This window comes from Microplitis demolitor, chromosome 5 (genome assembly GCF_026212275.2).
Source record: "Microplitis demolitor isolate Queensland-Clemson2020A chromosome 5, iyMicDemo2.1a, whole genome shotgun sequence".
In the NCBI taxonomy this organism is placed as follows: Eukaryota; Metazoa; Arthropoda; class Insecta; order Hymenoptera; family Braconidae; genus Microplitis; species Microplitis demolitor.
The window spans coordinates 20182304-20208443 of record NC_068549.1 but is presented as its reverse complement, the minus strand read 5'-3'; the positions used below and the strand labels follow the sequence as shown (position 1 = coordinate 20208443).

Here is a 26140-nt window from a genome sequence, read left to right as displayed (position 1 = left end):
CTTATTGAGGATCTTTGAGCATCATTTGAGGCTCATTGAGGCTTTTTGAACAACATTTGAGGCTCAGAATGCTATTTTTACTCAGTGAGGCTGGATTGAGGTTTACTTGAGTTCGATGAGGCTAAATATTGTGACCCGGGAAAATGTGGATAAAATAATTCCTGTATGTTTTGAGTATTTTGAGGCTCTAATCCACATTATGTTACTTCAGTTTAGTCTTCAAAGTAATAAAATTGGTTGTAACTTCTACTTTGAGGACTAAACTAGGATAACTTTCAATACTGTTGTCAATCTTAAAATTATAAATTGATCTTCAAAAACCTCATTGACAACTTTGAGACTGAAATCCCAATTTGTTTTTTGACTCGGGCGAGTATGTCGAATGTTTTTGGAATCTTTTCTCGGGTCAAAAATAAAACTTGATTTAGACTTGGTTTACCGACTCGAAATTTTGACCCGTTGTTCACAAGACAAACTTGACTTTTTTCAACGGCGATATGAAATAAACTGAGTTTTCGTCTTGGTTTATAATTAAATGGCTCACTTAGTCACGATTTAAGACGAAAAAGTTAAAAAAGTCAAAATGGACTTGGTTTAGACTTATTCGACTTAAATTATAAGACGAAAAAGTCAAAAAAGGTAAAACGGGAAAAATAAATTTTACACTGAAAGGTACTGCTTGCTTTTGACTGGGTTCAGTAGGTCAAAAATAAAGTGAATGACTATCGTGCTTAAAGTGGAGACGAATAAGTTCAAACCAAGATGAAAAAAGCTCTACAAGTTGACAAAAGTATAATTCAAGTCGAAAAAATTGAAATCTTAACGGAAAATCATCGATAAATCGATAGCTTCGAAAACAAAGTGAAACAAACCTGAATCAAGTTTTATTATTGACCCGGGTTCAGAAGGATTTTTTTTTACATGGGTAATTTTCTTTCGATTAAAATTGACCATCTCAATTATGAGAAAAACGATATCAAAGTTTTGAATTTTAACATGCAACTTATTGGTGAAGGCTCAGAGTAAATTTTTGCCTAAAGTACTTTTGAATCAGACTATCACAGAAAATCTTCCTTAAGATTCTTATAAGAAGCGGATCGGTTAAATAATTGATACCCTCAATTACGATAAGACGCGAATGAATAACTCGGATTCACCTGTTGGATTATCAACCGCGAATTATTTCGCATTAACTATCTACCTTTGAGTGTTTTTGCTATTAAAGATAACGATGCACTATATTTAACGATGGGTAGCCGGTTATAAAATTTAATTTATTTCGCCGCGGATATTTTTTATTTATTTATTTTCAGCTGAATTTATAATTAATAAATATTAAGTTAATTAGAAATATATTTATTATTATAATATAATAGTCTGCAGTCAGTTACCGGGAGATAGCATCGCTAATTTTAGTGGCTATGGCCAATCGTACATGCAAATCACCCTGTTGTTGCGTGGAGTAATTAATTGTACGTGACGTCGATCTATAACGAGGTGTACTCGTAATTAGTACATTTGTTGTACTTCAAATGTTAAATACATTCATTTGTTAAGCGAAAAATTAATGCATTTAATTTTTTATTTACAGAATAAATTAATTAAAAATTTTTTTTGTCGTAATTAATTAGAGATTTTTTTTAATCAATTAAAATATTAAATGTTTTTTTCCCTAAATTTATTGAAATAGACAGAATAATTTTTAATTGGTTGTTAAATAGCTCATTAATATTTTACTGGAAGCGAGAAGAATGCGACATCTGGCGGGAAAAAATCAAGTGTTAAAATACCGTATATTTAAATGAAATTTATTTAGTAATTAAATAAAATGACGATAAAATTGACGACATGTTTACGATTAAATTGGCAAAAGTAATAATGTGTAAAATTAATAAACGAGTGAAATTAAAAAATCTATGTATAGTGTAATATATACCCAACAAGTTGGCTATTATAAGTACACGGATAGAGATTATTGATTATTTTGAGCAGTAAATCGGTAATGAACGGTTATGCGAATCCGCGGTGATGGTAAACTGGCGCCAAAATGATGTCTTTACTGCTTGGTTATGAACGTATGTGAAAGATTAATATATATATAGATATATTGAGAAGATAAAAAAAAAGAAATATGATAGCCGTTGCCGATGAAAAATTAATACCCGTCCAGTTAATCCGGATAAACAAGTACGCCGACGCGGCCGCCCAGTTGCGTTTAGTTATTGCGTTAGTCTGCTAGCTTTTATTTACCACCAGTTAAAATAAGAAGAGTAATGTAATAATAAGATAAAAAAAGAGGGGGGGGGGAAACAGATTATTGGGTATGTTGCCAAAGGGATACGCGTACTTAGAGCTAACGAGTGTCCTTCATCGGTAATCTGACTTTACGGCGTCTTCTTAATCATCCTCATCGATAACTTCAATCGCACGGCTCGAGTTTTTATTTTTAAATAATAAAGTTGATTTCTCTTTATTAATATTCTTTTGCTTCGTACACTTGAGATATTTATTTTTGTAATGACAGATCAGTAATCCGACAATGACCTCGTTTAATTTTACTTCCATCCTCTTCTGCTCAAGTTTATTGATCTGCATTTGTATCGAACACTTGTTAACTTTTTTTATAGACAGCTTTTGATATTTATTTTAAATTAAGATCAGGGGTGTGCGAATGGTTCGAATTTATTCGAATTATTCGTATCGAATAATTTGAATTTTTTGTATTCTTAGTAAATTTTTGAATAATGCGAAATTTGGAAATCATTTGAAAATTTATGGGAAATTCAAAAATGTGTTTTGATCTTAAAGTTGATATTTTTTGAAATAATTTTGAAATTTCAATTTTTCAATAAAATTGAATACTCAAAGCGGAATTTTCTTTAATCGAATTGAGTAATTCGAAAATTTACTAGGAGTTCGAAGCAAATTTCGAATCGAATATCGGGGAAGGGGGAGGGGGCAAAATGGGCCCCTTAAGAAATGAGGGCTTATATGTAATATAAATATCAGCCCATTTTGCCCCACTCTCCTTTAATAGGGTAGGGATGGGGAAAATGGGCCACTTAAAAATTTGAGTGCCTCAATTGATTTTGGGGCGAAATGGGCCTCTTAAATTTAAGATTGATTTAGACATCCTTAATTAATACTTCAGTTTGGAAAAAAATTAAGTGAGGCAAAGTGGGCCGTCTAAAAAAATAAAAAAAAAAATTTTTCGTTAAAATTTTCAATGGCTTTATCCACCCCATGTATAAGTTTGAAAAAAATTTTCAAAAGTTCATTTTAGTCCCGCCTGCATGATAATTGATGCAAAATTAATAAAAAAAAAGAAATGTTAAATTTTGGCGGATTAAAAATTTAAAAAAATAAATAATTTAAAAATGAATACTTTCAAAAGCGATTAAAAATTTTTAAAAAATAATTTAACGCAAGTTTAAAATTATCGCGCGTGACGCGAGCGTAAATAATTCTCGCTGTTAATTAATTAATAATAATAACAATAAAAAAAAATATTGATAAAAGATAAAATAATAGTTTTCACTGAAAATGTCGTATATATTAATTTAATAAAATATATAATATCAGTAATTAATGTAAAAGATAACATTAAAACGTAGAACAAGCGAAAGTTCGATGCGTGTTTATACAAAATGGTGAAAGTCACTTGTCAGTTGTGTTAATTATATCTTAACATTTTTTTGCTGAAACATTTTACGGAAGTCTCTGCCAGAAAAAAAATAATTTTAAATAAATATTTATTTTGTTTTTTAATAATGTAACTCTTGCCTCGATATCTCTTTGAGTAAAATTAACTTACCTGATTTAAAAAGTCTTTACATAATTTAAATTCGCGGGCATTTCGTAACATCATTTTTAAATTTTGCATGTATTCATAAAATTCACACAGTAAAAATATAAAATAAGTATAATAACATATTTATAGAAATATATGGGCAGCCTGTATATTTTTACACCCACAATTTAATTACGCGGACACGCGATCTGCGGGCAAGCTCTCAATTCATTTAATAGCATTTACGTTTATAAATAATGTAGGTTTTAATTAATTTACAACAGAGGTATTTAATGATTTTATAATTCTCGTAATATTTAATATCATGGCGTCATTATTACTATCTGTAAAAGTATTATTCCTTGGGATTTATTTATTCACCGTTATATAGTCATGAGAAGTACTCTATTTCCTTTTCTTATGCACATCGACGGCGCGTAATTATAAATTTCATTTCTCTCAATTACAATTTACCATCTATTAACTCAAAAGTTACTTTGAGACAAAAACTTCATTAATATTGTTCCTATTGAAATTACTTGGGTGCGCTCAGTACTTTAGAAACTTTAGCTATGAATTTAATTATTTTCTAACAATAAATTAAAACCCTTTTTTTTATTTTTATAAGAGGGAAGAAATAATAAGGGAATAATGGAATTTACTAAACTCAGATCTGGGAAATATTATTTTTTTTTAAGTTCTATTTAAAGTAGAAAGAGATAAATTTTCAGTTGCTGTAAAAAAAAAAAAAAAAAACGAAATGGGGTAAAATGGGCCAGCCTTAAGAAAGTAAATTTTTTTTTTTTTAAGAATAAGGGATAATTATAAAGAGTAGATTTCAATTTCAAAACTTGAAAAAAATAAATTTTTAGTTGTGAAAAAAAAAATTGGGGCAAAATGGACCAATTGCCATAAAGTAAATTTTTTTTTTTAAGAAATTAGGGATAATTGTTAGAAGAGTAGATTTGAATTTAAAAAAATAAATTTTCAGTTGCCGTTAAAAAAAACAAAAATTGGGGTAAAATGGACCAGTTTTCAGAAAGTACAATTTTTTTTTTAAATTAAGAATAATTGTAAAAAAAAAAAATAGGCTTGAATTAAAAAATAATTTTGAAAAAAAAAAAAAAAAAAATTTTTTTTGGATGGCCTATTTTGCCCCTCTTTTTCTACTTAGTCAAGATATTTTTTTTTTATTTCTCAGAAGCTCGGCAAAATAAAATACAAAAAATTGGTGTTTCCGGTATTTCGAAATCATAATTTAAGTTGACAGTCTTCTTTTACTTGAAAAATTAAAAGAAGTTTTGCTGTCAGGATGATCAACTTACCCTAAGACTCAGCCTCAAGACATCGAGAATAAAAGTTTTTAAACAAAAAAAATAACTTTTTAAAAAATATTGTCTATTTAGCCTGGGGTTATTCGAAATTTTTTTTTTCAAACAATACGACATCCCCGCGGATAATTTAACTCAGTGACGTTAGTGAATAAAGTAGGTTTAATTACAAAATGATAAAATTGTAAATAATAAATATGATCGATAAATAACCGAGATAGTTAATAAATATGTGTTAGGCTCCAAGTGACGCCCTGGAGTGAAATCTTTAAGAATTAATTGTCGTTGGATTTATACGGCTTGTAACTCCGCCCCGATTTGATTCCACGGGCTATTAAAAAAAAAAAAAAAGTATACATATATATTTTTAATCACGAAAAATATTATTATTTAATACAGTGGCATAACATATTTTGAATATTTTAACGAAATTGATTAGGATGAAAAATAACATTCAATTAGTCAAGAAATTTAAAGTTGGTTTTAAATAATTCAGTCTCAGTATTTCAATATCTTGATCCCTTGTCTTCGGGAAGTAAAAAATATATAAAGACTTGACCTCGCGAAGTCTTGACAGGCTCTTGATGCCGTATTAAATAGATAGCAGCGAGTCCATAAAGCAGAGTAGGAATTCCTGTGTGGTAATAAAGGGCAACATATTGAATTAAATATAATAATATAATAAAAATGGCTGTTGTCAATACCAAGGTTTATTATCTTGATAGCCTTGAAGAATCTGTCATCAAGTGTGAGGTCCTGTTTCGGGCGTTTCGTACAGTGGTACTTGATGTAAGGAAAACATCCAGTGCGTAGCACGTGGTAGTTTGAATTACCGACAGCCCAATTGAAATGTGACATGCCTCGTTGGTCATTTTTTATGTCCCTGTACTTCACGAAGTACGATGTCCAAGGCGGTTCTTGTGTTTGCAAAAGGTAGCTCGTTAAAACCTATTTACCGTGAAAACGAGTCACTTGTTATTTATTTTTATAAATATTTTACACAAATAAGGGGAGAGGGCAAACTGGATTGCCTGGGAAAAAAATTTCGCTTTTTTTTATTTTTTCCAAATGAGTGTGAGGTGTCAATATGACCCAACTGACCCAACTTTAAAAATATTAAAATTTTAAATGGGGGGTAAAATGGAGTCTTTTAAAAAATTAAAAAATTTTAATTATTTAAATTTATTTTTGCCGCCAAATATTTGATAATCAAGATTCGAATTTTTTTTCAATGGGGGGCAAAATGAGCCGCAAAAAAAATTTCATCAGCTTTGATTTTTTCCAAATAAGTGTGAGGTTCCAGTATGACCCAACTATAAAAATATTACAATTTTAAATGGGGGGTAAAATGGAGTCTTTTAAAAAATTAAAAAATTTTAATTATTTAAATTTATTTTTGCCGCCAAAATATTTAATAATCAAGATTCAAATTTGTTTTTCAATAAGGGCAAAATGAGCCGCAAAAAAAATTTCAAATTAATTTTACTTAAATTAAGAAAATAATTAAACAGAGTGTCGGGAATTTTTTACGGTCCATATTCCCCTGTGAAGTTTGTGTAGTCTTCGTGTAAATATTTAAAAAAAACATTTATGGTGGCCATTTAATCCTCTTTCCCCTCTTTCTATAACCTGTTTACTTCACCTGTCTTCGTTAAAACTTCTTTAGAGATCAAGATTTAAATACAGATTATTTTATTCTCATTAAAATGATTTTTTATTTGTTCAATCAAAATATCGATTAAAGATCATTTACATGATATCGATATCTCTTATAAATAAAATATATAATTTTAAAAAATACTTACCTCAGATGCAAGTGGTTTTTTCGCGTCACTCAAAAAATAATTATTAAATTTAAATATTTTAAATTTATTCATTAATTTGAAAATTTAAAATCAATCCAATGAAATTTATGAACGTGTTTTAAATGAAGATATATATTAAAAGTGATGTATGTAATAAGGATCGAAATCAATAATTTCCTTGGTCGGAGTTTAAAGTTCAAAAGGGCGTGCAGATCAAAGTTACCGGTCTCAATACTGATCTATACAAGAGTAAGCTCAATTTATCTGTTCAAGTACCGTTCTTTTAACTTTTTGCTCTACTGGTGTATGGTATATCCTTTCTAAAATAAACGTGAGCACGCGTCGCACGAAATGTCAAGGTTACCGAGCTAATGCACAATCGTAAAAGTTGTGCTGAGAGATCTATTGCCAATAAACATATTATTTAAAATCAATTATTTAATTATTAATTTCAAAATAAATTTATTGTTTATTACTTGTGGAATTCTTAATAATGTTGCTCAATTAAAATTTTTATTTAGCAACTACTCGATAATTTTTGCAATCAAATTTATGCTAATCAGCGTTTTTTTTTTCTTAACAATTTTTAAAAAATGATTACACAAATAATTTTATGAATGCTGACACTTTTCTGCAATTGAATATCGAAAAAAAATACAAACGTGTGATTCCCGCGATCAATTTAAGTGGCGCATGCGCATAAAAATGAACACGTGTTCGCGATGGCGCCACGAGCTATTGATGGCGAGCTAAAAAATATATTGGCTGACGTAATGATAAACAAATGTAGATGTATATGTATATTTATGTATATATAAATATGTGATGTAGGTTTATGTGGACATTTGTTATCAATTTGTAAAATCTAACGCATTAAGAGTTAAACAAATGGCCTATTGATAGCACACGTGCACTTTTCGCGTTTGTACTGTCACACGTGTATTAGTAAAAGGTAAAAGAGTTGTATGCAGACGACACTGGATTGTGAATTTACCGACAGATAACACTACTGTCGTACTGAATCGGCTATAAATTCCTATACCTATTACTGCTTATATTATATTCCCGCTCCTAATACGATCCAGAACTTTTATTTTCAGTATCAGAGAGCTGCTATCGATACTCGAGACTATACTGAGATACCGATATTTTTTTTTTATACTGAATGAGGTCATGTCATTCGATATCGCGCGAATGGCCCGCGAAATAATGAATAAAAGAAAATTTTCGATCCGTCACACTACGCGACTTTTGATATATTACTTCATGGATTATTCAGACACTTTTCTTCGCTCTTCACAAAATAAAATTTCCATTGCGCTTTTTTAAATGTATAGATTTTTAAAAATTGTTGTTATAGATCTCATGTATTTTTTAAATATTTTATTTACAAAATTTAAATTTAATTTTTCAGAAATTAGAGCGCACTTTGAGGTTCGCGTTAATTATTGATTTATTTAAGTAAACAATTATTGAATTTTTTTTTATTTGTAAACTGTTGGGACTTTGGGATTTTGTGAGGTCAGCGAGGAGCCGAATTTTAGAAAAATTATTTTTTGGCTGAGACTGGGATTGGAACCCATGACTGCTCGGTTACCAAATTCGAACGATAAGCCCACCCCTATACAAAATATATATCCGATCTGAGCCAAGCTATATATAGCCGACATATAAACATATGCCTCATATATGTGATCCTAAGTTGGTAGACAATTAAAAATTTTTAGATTTTTTTTTTCAACAAATCAATTAAAAAAAAAAAAAAACTAAAAATATGCACATGTGGGAAATTTAAAAAACTATGAGTGCAATTTTTTAAAAATATTTTTTTTTATACTTTGTTATTTAAAAAAAAATCTAATAATTGCTAGAAGAATTATTTCATGATACTGAAGTTAGCCGACGTCTAATAATCTTTGGAATTTTTTAAAAACTATCCACTGTGAAAAAAAAAATTTTTTTTTAAAATTGCACCTATAGTTTTTTTGATTTTCTACATGTGTATTTTTTTAGTTTTTATTTTTTTGTAATTCATTTGTTGAAAAAAAAAATCCAAAAATTGTTAATTGTATGTTGACTTCAGGATCATCTAATTTCAGTGTTATTTATATATGCAGTTTGAAGTGGATATATATTTTTTTGGTATGGACACTGAATTTTCGAATATTGCTTTAATTTACTTTTAATTATATTAAAAAATACTATAAAGTAGTAAAGTATATTTTTATAAGCACTCACACACGAGAGTATAAACGTGAAATATTCCAACATTCCCGGATTAAGGATAGAAGGGGATCAGGAAGGATAAAAAAAAGATTTTTTCAAAGAACATAAAAGTTAAGAAAAATAATCGGATAGTCCGAAATGGGACCGAATTATTTAGAGCTTTGGGAAAATGAATTTCATGTCTAATTTCCTTTATTGAATAATTAAGAGGTTGAATTAATTAAGTAATAATAATATATAAATTTTTAATGTTTCAGGTAAGTCTTTATTTACATGGAAAGACTATATTATCTACATCTATCCTCAAGGTTTATTGTGTACATCGTGCCTTTATAAACTTACGACAAAGAGCCGTATCTCGGTTGGGAAATAGAGCAGGTTTGCATAGCCCAGTTTCGTAATTTTAGATCTGTACAAATTAATGTTAAATAATATTCAAACGTCAAGCTAAAAACAAATAACTGCCTCTGTTCATAGGATATTGAGGGACTTTAAAATATGTCTATATACATTTATATGTGTTTAATTAACAGAGAAATTTAAACTTTCGCTAAATGAAATTTTGAAACCGAGCTCTAGTGATGTTTAATTAATATCCATTATTTATTATTTATTAATTATAATTATAATAATAATTATAATTGGGTAATCTAGTTCCTGAATTATTATAATGTTTACATGAGTAGATGATATATATAATTCAACACTGACCCACTAAATGGAACACTTCCGGTTCAGACAAGCGTTATAACTGACGTTCACATATGAAACAATGTGTTGAATGAATTTTTTTATATATATTTCTATACTTGGATGGTTTTTTTTTATTTTGGTCACCACAATATGTAATTGTTAATCCTCGGAAAGGCAATAATGCGCGTGGAAATCCATTTCGTGCTCTGTTTAATTTTCCATGTAAATCTACCATTCACATATATATGGATATATATGTACAATATAGAAACGTACATATGTATCAAATAGATTTTTACACGCTGTGCCTGCGGTTTCATTTTAGTTATGTCTGTATCGCGATGAAAACATCTCATTTATATAACGCTATTTTTCACTTGTGAATTCACACTTTTTTTTATTTCTATATATATTCCTTCTCTTTTCTCCTTTTTTTACTTTTTAATCCGTGAGAATAATAAATTTTTCTTGACAATTTTTTTTTAATTAAAATTTAATTAAATTCAAAAATTTTTTAACGTTTATTTTGTGAAAATTTTTTTTCTCAGTTACTTATAAATAAAAAAAAATTAATTTTAGAAAAAAAATTTTTGCTTGAAAAATTGAACTGAGTTATGGAATAATTAATAGCCAGTATAAATTGTATTCATTAAATTATTGGTTCCATTTTTCTCAATCAGTTCTTGTAAATGTTTTTGAAAGTTATTTATTTCTAAATAAAAAAAAAAATTGTAATTTAAAAATAATCGATTGTGAAAAAAAAATTTGTAACTTTTATTAGAGAGTAAAATAATTTGAATATTTATTTTTGATTGACGTATAATTTAAAACTATTGGAATAAAAAAAAGTATTTAATAGCTCGAGATGTTAATTTGTGAGCATAAAATTCAAATTAGACGTTTGTATAAATATAGATAGAGCTTTAGTTGATTTCAGAGAGCGTAACTTGAGAAATTTAGTTAATTTATTTAATGAAAGAGTAATATAGTGAAGGTTAAAGCTAACTATATATGTAAATGTTTGTAAAAATAAAAATAAAAATGAAAATGAAACTGAAACTGTAACTGAAGAATCAGGTTAAGTCGAGATTGTTGATATCAGTTTGTTCAACGTCTATCACGCGATCACTTTATTCTTATTCAAGCATCAGAAGTTGGATTGCCATGTTTGGTAAAGATAGATCTTAAACGATCTATTGAGTATTTCCAAGATCTTGATACGATTCTCTTTAAATCTACTACTTTATTCCCTTCGATACATTTCTGATCAATGTGTTTTTTCCAATAGGACTATTATCAGTTTCCAAGCGCCGTTCCAGGTCATTACATTTTTAAAAGTCATATCATACGCCCATTTCATGTCAATTTTCTGTGTAGAAAAATTCCACTTTAAATAGAAAGCTCCTGGAATGGACACTTTTAACTATTTATTATGTTTGGATTTTCTCACCATTTTGTTTCATTGTTTTTATTACACAATACCACATATATGCATATTTTATAAAAAAAAAAAAATAAATAAATAAAATAAACATTATTACGTTTATTTATGATTATATTTTATAAATATTAAATATCAACGGAACTTTGTCAACTGTACAGTTATTTTATAATATAAATTGTATTTATAATATTTAGATATTTTATGACCTTTCTAAAGCAGGATTTTAATTTATTTTATCGTAATATCTTTGGACTATTTTATAAATAGACGAAGTTATTATTTTTGTAAAACTTTAGTTGATTTTTTTTTTTAGATTATTTTTATTTATTTTTTATTATGGGAATACGATTCTGGGGCACGACCAGCTTCTAAATTATTAAAAAAAAAAAAAAAAAATTCTAACCATTTTCCCCAGAAAAAATCAAACTCAAATTTTCATTATACAAAAAACAAATTTTTTGTTTTAGATTTTCGGTCTCATTTTACCCCAAATATTTTTTTTCGCGCTCAATTTTCTAATAAACGAAAATTACGAAAAAACTTTTTAAAAATTTCTAACTTCCCGCTAAGAAAATTGAAAATTTTCGAAAATTCGGAAACTTATTGGTTTCGGCCCGATTTTTTTTTATTTAATCGGGAAGTTGGCTCTTTATGCCCCTATTGCTTACATTTATTTGAGTGAGGCAGCGTAAAAAAATTCTATTTCATCAAATTTCAAACAACAATTTTCAAAAAAATTTTTTTTTAAATCCAGAGTTGAGTATTTTAGAAAGGACCAAAATTAGGTTCGTTACGAATGCATGTAAATAAATATATCGGACTGATTGATCTGAATAATTTATGTCCCGATTGAAAAAGTTGATCAAGATAAAGATCTCTAGAAATTTTGAATCCAATTTGTTCAGTAATTTTAAATTTATCTCAATAGTAAAAAAGTCTTTCACTTTTTCTAAAAAAAAAAATTTTTAATTTCATCAATAAAATAAAAAAAGAATATAAAAAACCGTAAAAAAAAAAATGTCAATACATATATATAAATATAAGAATGTGCCTTTTAAATGTGCATTTAAAAATAAATTTGTTATATTGTGAAGAAATAACCGCAGGTTTAGTTGTCTACGAATGGAGCTGTAAAGTCTCTTCTTCCATTTCAAACAGAGTGTACTTGAACACAAGAGACCATATATATATATATATCTATAATGGAATGATCAGCCGCGATTTAAAAAGTAAATGCCACGACAAAGCTTTCATGTCTTTCGTCTTAGAGGAACTATCGTCAAAGGGGAATTGTTAATACAATATGAACATTTCATCTAAATATCTTTTCACTAAAAACCGCAAAAGAGAAACCTCCATCATCGATTGCGGAGGCAAGTGAAGTGAAATAGAAATATGTTTTACTGCATAAAAAAAATCCAAGTAATGTTATACTTTGTAACTGTACAAATATATATACATATATATATATGTTGATAATACAAGATTTTTTATCTGTAGTGAAACGTAAAACTTAAAAATTATGTGTATATTATATATATATTATAGATAAGTATGAAATAAAAAAATATAAACTGTTACTCGAGTGAGAAATTGAAAGCCATACACGTATTATAATATCTCAATACATATATATAACATATATAATAAGAAATAAGATGCAGGTTCTATTGCGAATTCCGTGACTGCGTAATGTGATGCATATGTTCCATTACTTGTATTACATAGACATATAAACGCCAGTCCACTTTCCGATCCTTTCGAGTCATTTAATGTCTCTCATTCGGACATGTTATGTATATGTATGTATGTACTTAATATAATGGACCGGTGATTGTGAGAGAAATAGAATAAGGGGCCCTCTGGCTTACGTGAAGATTGCGGTCTCAGTTGCGATAACAAAAAAAATATTTGAATTATAAATGAATAAGTAATGCGTGAAAAAGGAGAATAAGTTTAAGGAGGAAAAGAGCTGATTAAAAAAGTAATGGACTGGTAGAGCTTTTAACGAACTCGTCGTAAAAATAATACTGAGTAGAGTTATAGAAGACGACGGTGATGGGATATGAATAAATTAATTACCTTGAGGTTTATTGCCAAGAGACATCAATTTCAAACTGGTTTAAACTTGTGAACGTGTAGGAAGATTAACAAGTCTTATTCATTCATTAATGCGTTATTTATTTATTATTATTATTTTTTTTTTAATTAATACGCGGGAATTATTTTGTTGATTTATGGTTCTGGTTTTTAGATTTTTATTAGGAAATTATTGACTGATTTGTGGAAAATATTAAATGTATTTGGGGCACTGTCAAAAAATTTAATTTATGACGCGCGATTTTTGATATATACAAATAAATAGCCACTTGCTACATGGAGAAAGAAATATAGTAAATTTTACTAAAAAAATATGAGAATAATTAGTAAATTTGGATAGTAATCTTGAAACGCTCATGATTTATATGAAAAATTAATAAACACATAAGAATATTTTACAAGTCGTTTCTCATATATTAATTTCTCATATACTGGCTATGGAAAATCTCCTATATTGCATATTCATTTTTAGTCATATTTAGTAAATTTTATTATCCTTGTTTAGTAAACTTTGCTATCTCGTTTAGTAAATTTTACTATATTAGAATGAAAAAAAAAATTAAATTTTTATTAGCTTTTAACTTATTATTATTATTGCTAATTATTTTGATTATTATTGTTATTTTGTCATCTGTATTGGTGCTGGTGTCGATTTTTGGTTTTTTAAAAAATCATTTGTTTCAACCGAGATTCGAACCCTGATCTCCCGCGCGCGAGTCCTTTCCTATGTCCGACGGCCCGATGTCTCCTTTAGGAAAAAAATCTAGAACTTGTAATACATATTTGTGTATTCTATCCCCACGAACTTTTAATTTTATCTCTACATAGTAGAATTTACTATGCAAATAGTAAAAAATATAATCGTCTTAGCAAAAAATACATTACGCATAGTAATTTTGAATATCTCATTATGTAATTATTACTAATTAGTAAATTTTACTAAACATTTAATAATAATTACAATACAGGATGTATTTTTTCATATCTGTTAGTAAATTTTACTTTAAAATTGTAATTTTTACTATACTTTTTGCTTCGTGTACGTTAAAATATTTAATGCTGTTTATATGGCGGGACTAATTATTTTTAATAATCAAAATTTTATAACACTGTAACAAAATTGTGGAGTGAATGTGCTGTGAGTGAGTTCAAATAAAGATTTTTAAAAGACAATAATAATAATAATAATAATAAATTACCACAAGACGGCATATCAACGAAAATGCAGTGCCAGTAGTTAAATTAATCTACTAAGCCCAATTTAACGGATTAATACCGATATTGTCATCGTCTATGTCTCTATCGAACTGTGACACTCCGCTGGAACACTGTCACGCGTGCGTATTAATTGCCAATTATCCTAATGGAATTTTAATGCAGTTCACTGAATACCCAAACATACTCGTCCGTTAATAATTCCATTCACTGAAAACTTTGACTATCAATAATTTATTCATTTTTTCATACCGATTTATATTATATATTACTGTTCAAATTTGAATCTCTTCTACTATACACCATGAAAATTATATGACCATCTTAAGAATAATGAACAGTAATTAAAGTTTGCAGAACAGTGGGCAAGTTGGTCAACCAGGACAATGCAAAAAAAATAAAAACTACTTTTTGCGGGTACAATTTAAAAATAATTTTGGGGTAAAGTGGACCTCGATTGTAAGGAAAAAATTTTTTTTTTCACCGAAAAAATTCAAAATTTTCTAAATTTTTAAGGTGATCAACTTGCCCCATTCTTTAATGCAAGTAATTAAGCATTTTTTAAGAAACAAAAATTTTGTATTTTTTATTTGCGATTATTGTCAGTAGCATTTATATGAAAAAAAAAAAAAAAAAAAAAAAAAAAAAAAAAAAAAAAAAAAAAATAGATGTACCATACAGTAACCATTAAAAGTTTCTGATGACAGTAATTGTCATTAAACTACCAGCGTGTAAAATTTACTGGTTATGAATTTAAAAAAGCAATAAAAGTTAGTTTGCGGAGCGATTGATTTTCATTGCGGACATTAAATTAACAAAATAAATAAATAAATAGTAAAAATAGCAACCTATAGATGTATACTTATACTGTGCTTATGTATATTCAATGCAAAAGTCTGTAAAACATGTACAAACTAAAAGTCAGACGATAAACCTACGAAAAAAACTTAGCTCAACTTTATTTTATTTTATTAAATGGAAATAAAATAAAAAAAGTTCTTAAGAGCAATTTAAAAGTTACACAGTACATAAGTTTGTCTTTATTTCAATATTTATAGTCAACTATTTTCACTCTATTTAAGTTTATTTTTATTTTCATTGAACAAAAATACTGAACAAACAGGATAAAATATACAAATAGCGGGTTAAAAAACAACCTATTGTTTCATACTTATAATCCAGTCGGTTGTGGTATTACGTGATTTCAGTAGTTTGAATTCCCGTTACATTAGGAGAAAATATCTGACGAAATTCCCTATAATGGAACCGCAGTTACGCCTGCTTCCTCTTAGTCCTTGTGTTCTTCTCTCACTTGACTACTTCTGGTTTAGATAAAATTTAAATTGCATCAAACAATTCAATCATTCAACTCTATTGTCAATTCAAACTATCTGAATTCCTGGGTGACTATATATGTAATAGTAAACCATTATAGACTAAGATAGAGCAAATGAAAATAAATTGCACACACGAGAGTTTGAGTTTTAGAGTTTGAGAGATAGCAAGCCGTGACCTAAGACAAAGAAAAATCGAAGCTATTAAATCCACTCCCATGACGTAATTGTTATACATATATATATATTTTTAAATCCAATTGTGGTATTGTGGGAACGAAATGAGTATGTGACTAGTGTTATGCATCAAGTGTTGTCACGGGCACACGCAAAGTGTAACGTAACACGTCACTTATTATGAGACGTGATATCCTTCATTAAAAATATAGACACTCGAGTATGTTCATTATTTACGATGACTATGGCTATTAATTAATTTTTTATTTTTAATAATTGTAGGCTGTATAAAGAATTATTTATGTATTTTTTTAATTTAAGAAAAAAAAAAATTCATGAAAAAGTCGATACAGAAATTTTTTTGCGATTCGAGATGTAGTAAGGGTGTGTGAGTTGAGTTCGAATCCAATCGAATATATTTATTTCAAATCGAATAATTCGAAACTATTCGAATTTCTGAGAATTATTTGTAACTTTTCAAATTATTCGGCGATTTTAGAATTGGTTGAGTTTTTGAATTATTTGTAACTTTTCAAATCACATGATTCAAATCGAGAAAATTTTGGTCAGCTTTAAAAATATTCAATTTTTAATTAATGGAGAGATTGGTTTTTAAAATAACCAAAAATAAATTTTTCGAAGATTTGTGTCTAAACTCTATTTATCTCTGACAAACATTTGAATTTTTCAAAAATTTACGTATGATTCGAAAATTTCCAATTATTTCAAAAATTTATGAATCATTCGAGAATTTACGAATACTTTAAAAATTTATGAATGATTTGAAAATTTCCGAATATTTCAAAAATTTAGGAATGATTTGAAAATTTTTGAATACTTCAAAAATTTACGTATAATTCGAAAATTTCCGAATGATTCGAAAACTTACGAATTGAATTATTGAATTTTAATTGTTTCCAACAATCGTAATTTGTGAAAAAAATAAATTTTCAAATTTTAATTGAGCGATATTTTAAAATCAATGATAAAAAATCACATCAAAATTATTAAAATTTGAACTTTTTAAATTTTTCATACAAAAATTAATTAAATAATTATATATAAAAAAATAAAAATTTCAAATATTGTAAGTGCACCTGTTGCAAACGCACAGCAGGACATCAATTGAGCATAAAAAGTAATTTTAACTATAGAACATATTTTTTAAATGAAAAATTAAATGATCGGACATGAAAGTGTTGGTGAGTAAAATCGATGAATCATGACCCCGAACAAACTTGATGAAGCAGTAATCGTGCTGTATAGTAATATATATAAAAGAGTATAGCATGTATAGTCGGATGATTAGATTTTGTTGACACCTGAGTAGTCAACAGCTGTTTTCTGCTTTCCGTTCGTCACACCACTCGCGGGATGTGGATGATACTCTCATCTACACAGCAAACTATTCGCCACATCAATGTATGCGTAGAATGTATAGATGTAAAATACCGACGCACTTTGGTTTGTGAGCTATAAAATAGTGTTTGTAGTCGTTGAGTTCAACACTCGGATCGAGAAATAAACTGGTTTGCGTCTGTCCAGGCTGGTAAAGTTGTAAACTTGTGTAGTGTACCTTGCAGACGCAACTTTTAATAGAAATACTCTACTGAGAGCTCCGAGTCCTCCGGAAAAAACGTTATGTTCGCTGAAACGTGTCATACTTAAAGTTATATCCGCAAGGGCAATCAACCTGTAATGCGCCCTCAGAGTAACCGAGGGTACTTTACTTTCATTCTCCTCATCAATTCCATTTTATATAAATATCGTTTAATAATTTTAATGATATTCGATACTTCTCATTTCATTCATTTCCTTAATCCTTTTTTTTTTTATTCAATACTTCAACTTACAGGTTTCCTCTATAGCTCCTGTATATTTTCCTTTCGTAAAAAAATTATTGAATCGAATCACTGTAATTTAGATTAAAATTATTGTATTGAAATTTAAAAATTAAAATCAACCCTTCAAGTCTCTAATTTTGTAATTTCAATCCCGATAATGTCGCGTTATTGATGCCATAGAGGCGAATCCTGAAAAAAATACCCTTAAAAAGGCATAAGGGCTTATAAAAATTTTTTTTTTTTCAGGAATCGACGTAGTTATGCCTGAAACGGGCAGAAATTAAAAAAAAAATTTTGGTACGCCCTTATGATACCCAGGGTACCTACCGGGAGCCATAAAAGCGTACCAAAAAATTTCAAATTTGAAAAAGATTTTTTTTCGTCATTTCTACGCGTTTTAAGTAAAAATACGTTGTTTCCCGAAAAAATTTTTTGGTACGCCCTTATGGCATTTTTAACGCAACATTCTGCAGAACTTCCATGCCCTGGAGGAAATTTTTCGGACTTCTGTCTTAAAAAGTCTTTGGAACTCTGAAAAAGTCTTTAGAACTTTAGAACTGAGTTTTTAAGACAGAAGTCCGAAAAATTTCCATCAGGGTGAGCTTAAAAAAAGCAGTAATAAATTGTCCGTCCGAAAAAGTCGAGCAGTTTTTTTACTGACTCAGTAATTTCTCTATAAAAATTTCCTCGTTATTCCATAAGGTTTCAAATAAATGACGTAAGTTAATTTTTATGGTTTCCATATAATAATTTTTCACTCATTTTTTTTTTTTTAATTATAATTTCTTTTTGATATTTCAGCTCAGAAATGAATATCACTGAGTTTAATGAAATTCATAAGTTTCCGTTTCTGCAATTCGATATCTACTTCTTACTAATTAATTAAACAAAAGTAAGAAAGAAAAACTGCTTTTTAATGAAAAATAAAATCGACAATTCAAAAAAAAAAGTTTTTTAAATGACGTTGCAATATCACTTGCATTCTTACATTACATTATATTAAATTATGCATTACATTATATCAGGCGCTTCACTCTAGAGGAATCTCAGCAGTAGTCCGTGACGAAATCTTCAGCATCATAGTTTCCATCCACTCATCTCATTACGTAATTCAATGCTTTCACCATCTCTGACTCTCGTCTTCACATACTCTAGTAAATTTACTATACTATACATATATATATATGAACATTTATATATATATATATATATATAGTAACATAACAAAATGAATGTGAATGAGGCGGGACCTTCGTCACTGCAGCAGTCGTCAGGACACCTTGCAAAGGGAATCCCCATTAGTGGAAGCCGTTCGTCCATTGCAAATCCGGTTTACGCGGTCGCTAGATGGCTGATGGCTCTTATTCTCGAGTTAACATTAAATACTCGAGAGTAAGACAGACAATATACCCGAGTATTTAACAGCAAGTAGACTACATGTAGTCTGGCTAAAGACAAAGACATAACAAGATTCATCATGAGGTCTACCTGCGTCCTGTGACGCCTCTCCGGATACTCTATTATAATTTTATTTAAAAAAAACTAAAAAGTACTAGTCTTCCACATCATTAGGTGGTTCCGTCACATATATCCGGTGCTTATTTCAATGCCGTAAATCCTCATGTAATAAAAATTTTAAAATCACCTCTGTGATAATTATTGCAAACCATCTTACGGCAGCGGTCAGCGACTTTATGGAGGAATTGGTATAGGATTTGATTAAAAAAAAACCGGGGTAAGTCCAGGTGGTGTAGGTATTAAAATTTTCGGTGTTAAATTTTAACACCGAAAGTGATATTAAAATAACACCGCCAGTGAAAATATTTTTTAACGGTGTCAAAAAAATTTCCCAGTGATAAAATTTTTTTGCTAATTTTTATACGTGGAATTTTTTTTGACACCGATTTAACACCGCCAAATTACACCTACACCAGTGTTATTTAATTTTAATACCGCTCTTCTTGCAGTGTTGATACTGGTCATTGAAGTAGGGTAATAATTGAAAGTAAACTAGGAGACAATGAGTTGAGACAACGAGCAATGACCTGCAGACAGGACGTTAAGTATTACGAGTAGACTTGCGTGATACTGTTAGCGTCTGTAGTTGTATTTATACTAAAGTTCTTATTCTTCGACTTGAGTATGTAGTCTAGTGTGTAGCTTACGACATTACACACGACATTTAATACATAAGTCAAGCTTGTGGTTCACCAGCCAGCAGCTTAGACGGCTATTGCATTAACAACTTAAATATATATAGATATATATAAATAAAAGAGAAATAAATATATAAGATTTGTATCGATATATGGCAAGTCTTAAAGTTGTGTACACGGTTACTGGAGTTGGATCTTGGGTCTTGTCTGCAGTTCACGTCTTGAGAATGCGCTGTAAGGTGCAGGTAGAAGTTAACTCTTCCGGTCAAGTCTTGAACCTGGAACTTGGAGCCTGGATAGGAGTCTGCTAGATTATTTTTTAAAAAAATATCGTTACTCTCAAGACTGTTACGGTTTTAACACCCACCGGCTAAGCGTGATCTTCTCTACGCTCTATCTTCGTATATATGGATCCTTTAAGACTCTGCCGGTTGTGTGTAGATGGAGATATTTTTATTAATGTCTGGTATTTATAAGAGGTGGCTCTTGTGTTACGTGTTATCGTAACCTATGTAATGCTATCCTGCTTAACTCTACTTTAGTATTGAATTTTACTAAAGGTGAGTCTATCCGGCTTCTACACACACACACACACACACATGTGATTGCTACAGCGCTCTTATCGTACCGACGCCTCACGCACGCTGATGTGGATCCGCCTCAGACTCAAGGGACTTCTCTGTAGTCGAGGTGATCGCGGACGTTGACGTGGGAAAAAAAATTGTTTTAAACTAGTTCTTAGAACGTAAACCGCCAACACCAACCACTACGCTGTAAAAAATTTGTGGAGTGAACGCGGGTTGAATGCGGATTCAAATAAAATTTAAATCACCCGCTAAAAAAAAGAACAAACTTCTTGTTTACTCCGGAGGATTTTTTTTTAACTCCGGAAGTCCGAGTGGCGAAGTGAATTCAAATTTAAATAAAATAAGTAATCACTCCAAATTCACTCCCGATTTTTTAAATCCAACTTATCTGTAGGGGAAGGGGGAGGGGGCAAAATGGGTCCCTTAAGAAATAAAGGCTTATATGTAATATAAATGTCAGCCCATTTTGCCCCCGGAGGTCCATATTGCCCTGCTCTCCCCTAATAGGGGAAAAGGGGGAAAATGGGCTCCTTAAAATTTGGAGTGCCGAATGATTTCGGGGTAACATTGGGCCCTTAAATTCTAGAGACACATTTTACCCCCCTTCTCTACTTATAAAGAAAAGCTGGAAAAAATTTTTTTTTCAAAAATAAAAAAAATTCTTTTTTTAAATTTTTTCACTCTACCCCAGTTTGCCAAAAAATTAAAAATTTTTCTTCTTCGATTATTAGCAAAAAAAAAAAAATATATAAAATTTTGCAATAGGTCAAGTTTTTTTTTCTTCATCTTTGAAAAAAATATTAAAAATTCAGTCGGTTATTTAAAGAACTATTTGTAATTTTAAATGTAAGTAATGAATAAATTAGTAGTGTACTTTATAAAAGTTTTAATGAATAAGAGTCTTCATATTAATCGGCTCTAAGTAGACCGAGTACGTAAGCGTTAAGGGACCTTTTGAGAGAGATCTAGTTTATTAGCAACTACTCTGGATTACGTGGTAATCAGTTAATTTCACGGTCTTAATATCAGCGGCTTTGATAAAACAGCATCTTATGTGACTACAAGACCGCTGATAACTAATTTTCACCGTTCTATAGATCCATACATATTTATACAGATAAATATATTTATTATTAAACATTACTAGACGAGAGATAAATGTAACACATTCCTAGACTATTATATTTATCGTAACAAATCAAGCGAATCAGTTTTTAAAATCACAATTGTTCCATTCAGCGTTCATACATATATGTATAACTATATATATATGTATGTATGACTGAGGAAACGAACGGTAATGCACTTATACGTTGAATATAGCAACCTACTTGGTACTTTCTGTTAGATATGAATGTAAAAAGATTCTTTATTCTGATATTGGAGCAATTTATATTTTTTAAACGGGACCCAATAGAATAATCTTTTTGTTTTTCCGCATTTGAGCGAGACTTGTATTAAAATAATGTTAGGTCATACTCATAACATTTTGTCATACATATAATAATATTATGATTACCTTATTTTTCTTTATATCTTATAGATAAGGTTATAAAATTTATGATTTTATAAAATTTAAATGATATTTAATTTTCGAGGAAAAAAATTTATTTAATTTAAATAAAATTATTTTTTAATTAAAGCTGTGAAAAATTGGGAGTGAATATGGATTTTATTTCAATGCGAACTCTGTTACTTGGAGTTCTGGAGTTTAAAAAAAATCACTCAGCATGGAGCGAATAGGGATTTTTTTGGGCGGAGAGATTTCGAAGTGACGCGGATTTTATTTAAATCCGCATTCACCGGTCCGGAGTTTTAATACTTAAATAAATTTATATTTAATAGAAACAGTTGTTAATTATAAACATAATCATCTAAATAAATAATTCATTGAGATATTAATAATTAAACTTAAAATATTATCTTTTTAATTTATAAAATATTTTAGTAACTCACTAAATTATAATTTCATATATATAATACATAGTGAAAATATTAAATTATTGAATAGCTGTAGTGACATAGTTTTTATGGGAATATTTTATATTTCGGTGCAATATGAAATGTTATCTCGTGGTATAGTTGATGTAAGTCATACGACAGTTTGTGTCTCAGTGTAATTATTTTTTGCAAGTTTTATTATCAGCTGGTTATAATTTTTAAAAATAATTTCGCGTGAATATGTGGAAAGGGAGCTCGTAATTATTTACGTACTCAATATAAATGTCTAAATATCAAAGACCTAAGCTCACTATATTAGTAATTTTTTTTATAATTAATATTTTCCGAAACTCTTTCGGAGTGAAATTATCTCCAAGGGAATTGAATAAATAAAACAATCCACTTAGCGGTCACTGCAAATTTGCTACAGTGTATTGGAATTCATTTTTTAATTAAATAATTGGTTTAAAATAATTAAAATTCAAAAATAAAAATAAAAGTAAAATTACTAACTCAGACTCAAATTAAAAATTTGATAATTAATTAATTGGCAATAAAAAAAAATTACTGGACCATTAATTTAAAAAAAATAATTTATTAATGTGAATTGACCATATATAAGCACAGTACTCATTACTAAGATATAATACCAATTGAAAGTAATATATATATATATATATATATATATATATATATATATATATAACAGAGCACACGCACTTAATTAGTAATTACCCGATATGCACTCAGTAAACATTTCAAATCCTCTTTCATTTATTTTTCTGGTCCCATACTGCTGTAAAATCATCAACCGCTCGTTTAATCTCTCACAACTCAGCAGAAAAAAAAAGTATAATAAATGTTAACCCAGACAAAAAACTATACAATAATTATCTTCAGGGCAATAATTTCTCGTAAATGGCCTGAATTTTTTTTCATTCAGCCTAAAGCCATATAAATATAATTTCTGCAAATACCCAGTTTGTTTATTTTTATTTTTTATTTTTTCATAAATATAAATTTATTGTCAACTCTATTGACTTCTAATTAATACTGCGGTTTCCGATCTATAAATTCAACGGAAATATTTTTTTCCCGCAAACGTTTTCGATAGTAAACCAGGTGAAAATATTTTCCATTGCTCAAAGGGTTTTTTTTACATTACCTCTATATATTTATATTTATAGATATGTAAAAGACTGGAGGATTTATCCTTAAGCTTTTATAGAGTATTAGTTGTAGCCTTTTGCCGGCACCTTTTGCCGACGATCCGGTAATTATCAGTCCATATACAACTTTGCTATTTCGCAGTGTCAGATAGTAAATTGCATTGGACTGAAAACGTCTGAAAAGGCCCCCAAGAGAGTGTTATTATTGCGTCTTAACTTTTAAGCGCCTTATAAAAAAAAATAAAAAAATGAGAAATAATAATAATAAAATAACTATTTCAAAGACATTATTAATGAATGTGAAATATTTTAAATTGAATACATAATACGATTAAATTTAATTCAATCGCGAAATCCCACGATTTATCTTTTATACCCGCGTCCACCTGTCTGATTGCATAATTTTTTTTTTCACACATTTATGCAGCTGACATTAATATTAAAATACTTTTATAAGTGACAAGTATGTCAACATAAATTTATTTATAATAATTAAGTAATTAATTAATCAATTTATTAGAGCACTAGTGTGATCGCCTGAAAAAATTATTTTTTGGAATTTTTTTAAAGAAAACTATTGCATAGAATGTTCAAATGTTCTAAAGATATATTTGTGGATATATAATGAATATAAGATAAAATTTTTGGACAAAAAAATTCAAAACTCAGGGAGTTATTTATAATTTCCCGCTCAAAAAAAAATTCTCCCGCTGTAGTGATAGCGACCTTCACAGTACCGGAAATTGAAAAAACCAAAAAGTTTACTGAACTAGAAGGTGTTTTTGTACCATAACCCTCGGACTAAGAAAAAAATTTAAATTTAACAAAATGGCGGAGTTTAAAAAAAAAATTCAAATTTCGCGCGAAAATTTGATGATTTTTGCCCTGGCAAAATTACATTGTTTAGATTGGAAAACAGGAGGTTTATAATACGTAAAAACACATATAAAAGAAGCTGCGATTAGAATCAAATTTCTCGGATGATTTGTCTTCGAGTTATAACTGTAGCAACTTTAAAAAATGTGTTTTTGAAAATTGGTAAGCGACTGCTCTTCAGATGAGTGTAATTCAAAATAACTAATGGAGATATGTACTCAAAATTGTAGTATGCTACACTGAAAAAAATAATCGGTAGCAGCTATCTATTGGCAATCGGTAGCTACTACTGATTGTTTTTTGGTAGCCGCTTCCAATTCTTTTCAGTAGCCGCTACCGATTATTTCGGTACCAGTTACCTAATTTTTGGTAACAGCTACTACAGTAACGGCTACTGAAATAATTGGTAGCTGTTACCGAAAATTAATCGGTAGCAGCTACCGAAAAATAATCAGTAGTAGCTACCGAAAAATAATCAGTAGTAGCTACCGATTATTTTTTTCATTGTATTTTTGAAGGTATAGACTATCAAAATGTATAAAAAAATTGATTTTTTGAAAATTTCACACTAGTGTTCTCTATTGAGTAAAATAAATAAAAATAATTAAGATAAAAATATTAAGAATGGTGTGCATAATTTACAACGCATCGTTTGACATGGGAAAAATAGTATTGAAGCAGCTTAGACACCACTTCCTAGTTATTAATCAAAGAGACAACACAACTGAGTATATTTGACCCTTTTCTATCCTCCTTTATTTTATTTTATTTCGCTTGCAACATCACTCTTATATATTCGTACCAGCGTAAACGTGACCCTGAAAAATGTTTAAAAAATTTAGAATCTAACTCCTCTAGAGTTGAAGAAGAAGAAGAACTCTTGAATCTAAAGTCGAGAGTTGAGAGTCTACTCTAGTCGATAACTTATTGCATTGAATGCAAATCTTACGATCTACCTGCTGCACACCAATAATATAATACTGACTGTTTTTAAAACAACAAAACTATTTACTATTATATATATGCAAGTTTAAATTGCGTGAGAATCACGCAGCAGTGCAGCTCGATTCGATAGCTGAGTAAAGAAAATTCTTCCTTGTTCCTTCAATTAAATGTCAAGTATGTCAACCTAAAACTCTAGATCGACTGTCAGAGTCTAATTCGTAAAAGCACCGTCTACCTTTTATATATATAGTATACTTTTATTTTTATATTTATTACTATCTATAACACATTTTTTTCAATTTTTCATTATAATCCAGTCGGACTTTAAAAAAATTTTTTTAGGTGTCAATTTTGCGTCCAAAAACAAATTATTCAAAAAAAAAAAATTTATTATTTTTTTTTTTACCCATAGAAATTGATAAAAGAAAAAAATGGAGTAAAAATATAAACAGCCAATATCTTGATTTGAATGGGATTTTTTTTTATTGCAAAGTTTTTATTTATAAA

At 28.9% G+C, this 26140-nt stretch overlaps 2 protein-coding genes across 4 annotated transcripts in view; one reads left to right on the top strand and one right to left on the bottom strand.

Moving 5' to 3' along the window:
- The window catches only part of LOC103579549 (cadherin-99C), a 100414-nt gene that overhangs the window by 24362 nt on the left and 49912 nt on the right, over positions 1–26140 (top strand). The gene's annotated exons all lie outside the window — the stretch shown is intronic.
- On the bottom strand, positions 5484–7892 carry LOC103579464 (uncharacterized protein C15orf61 homolog). 2 transcript variants are annotated; one of them, XM_008560864.2, is made up of 4 exons: positions 7403–7892; positions 6927–7328; positions 5826–6069; positions 5484–5755 (listed from the first exon to the last, which is right to left on the bottom strand). In XM_008560864.2, the coding sequence occupies exons 2-4, from the start codon at positions 6996–6998 to the stop codon at positions 5628–5630; spliced, it is 444 nt and encodes a 147-aa protein (XP_008559086.1). In that variant the 5' UTR covers positions 6999–7328; positions 7403–7892; the 3' UTR covers positions 5484–5627. The 2 variants fall into 2 exon arrangements, with proteins under 2 accessions (XP_008559086.1, XP_053595615.1); XM_053739640.1 differs by having other exon boundaries at positions 6927–7892.

Excerpts from the sequence above, each read along its gene's own strand:
- LOC103579464 (XM_053739640.1), bottom strand. The coding sequence starts at position 6,998 with ATGAATAAATTTAAAATATTTAAATTTAATAATTATTTTTTGAGTGAC. Across the intron at positions 6,070-6,926 it reads AAAAACCACTTGCATCTGAG|GTTTTAACGAGCTACCTTTT; the intron begins GTAAGTATTTTT and ends CACGGTAAATAG. Across the intron at positions 5,756-5,825 it reads TATCAAGATAATAAACCTTG|GAATTCCTACTCTGCTTTAT; the intron begins GTATTGACAACA and ends ATTACCACACAG.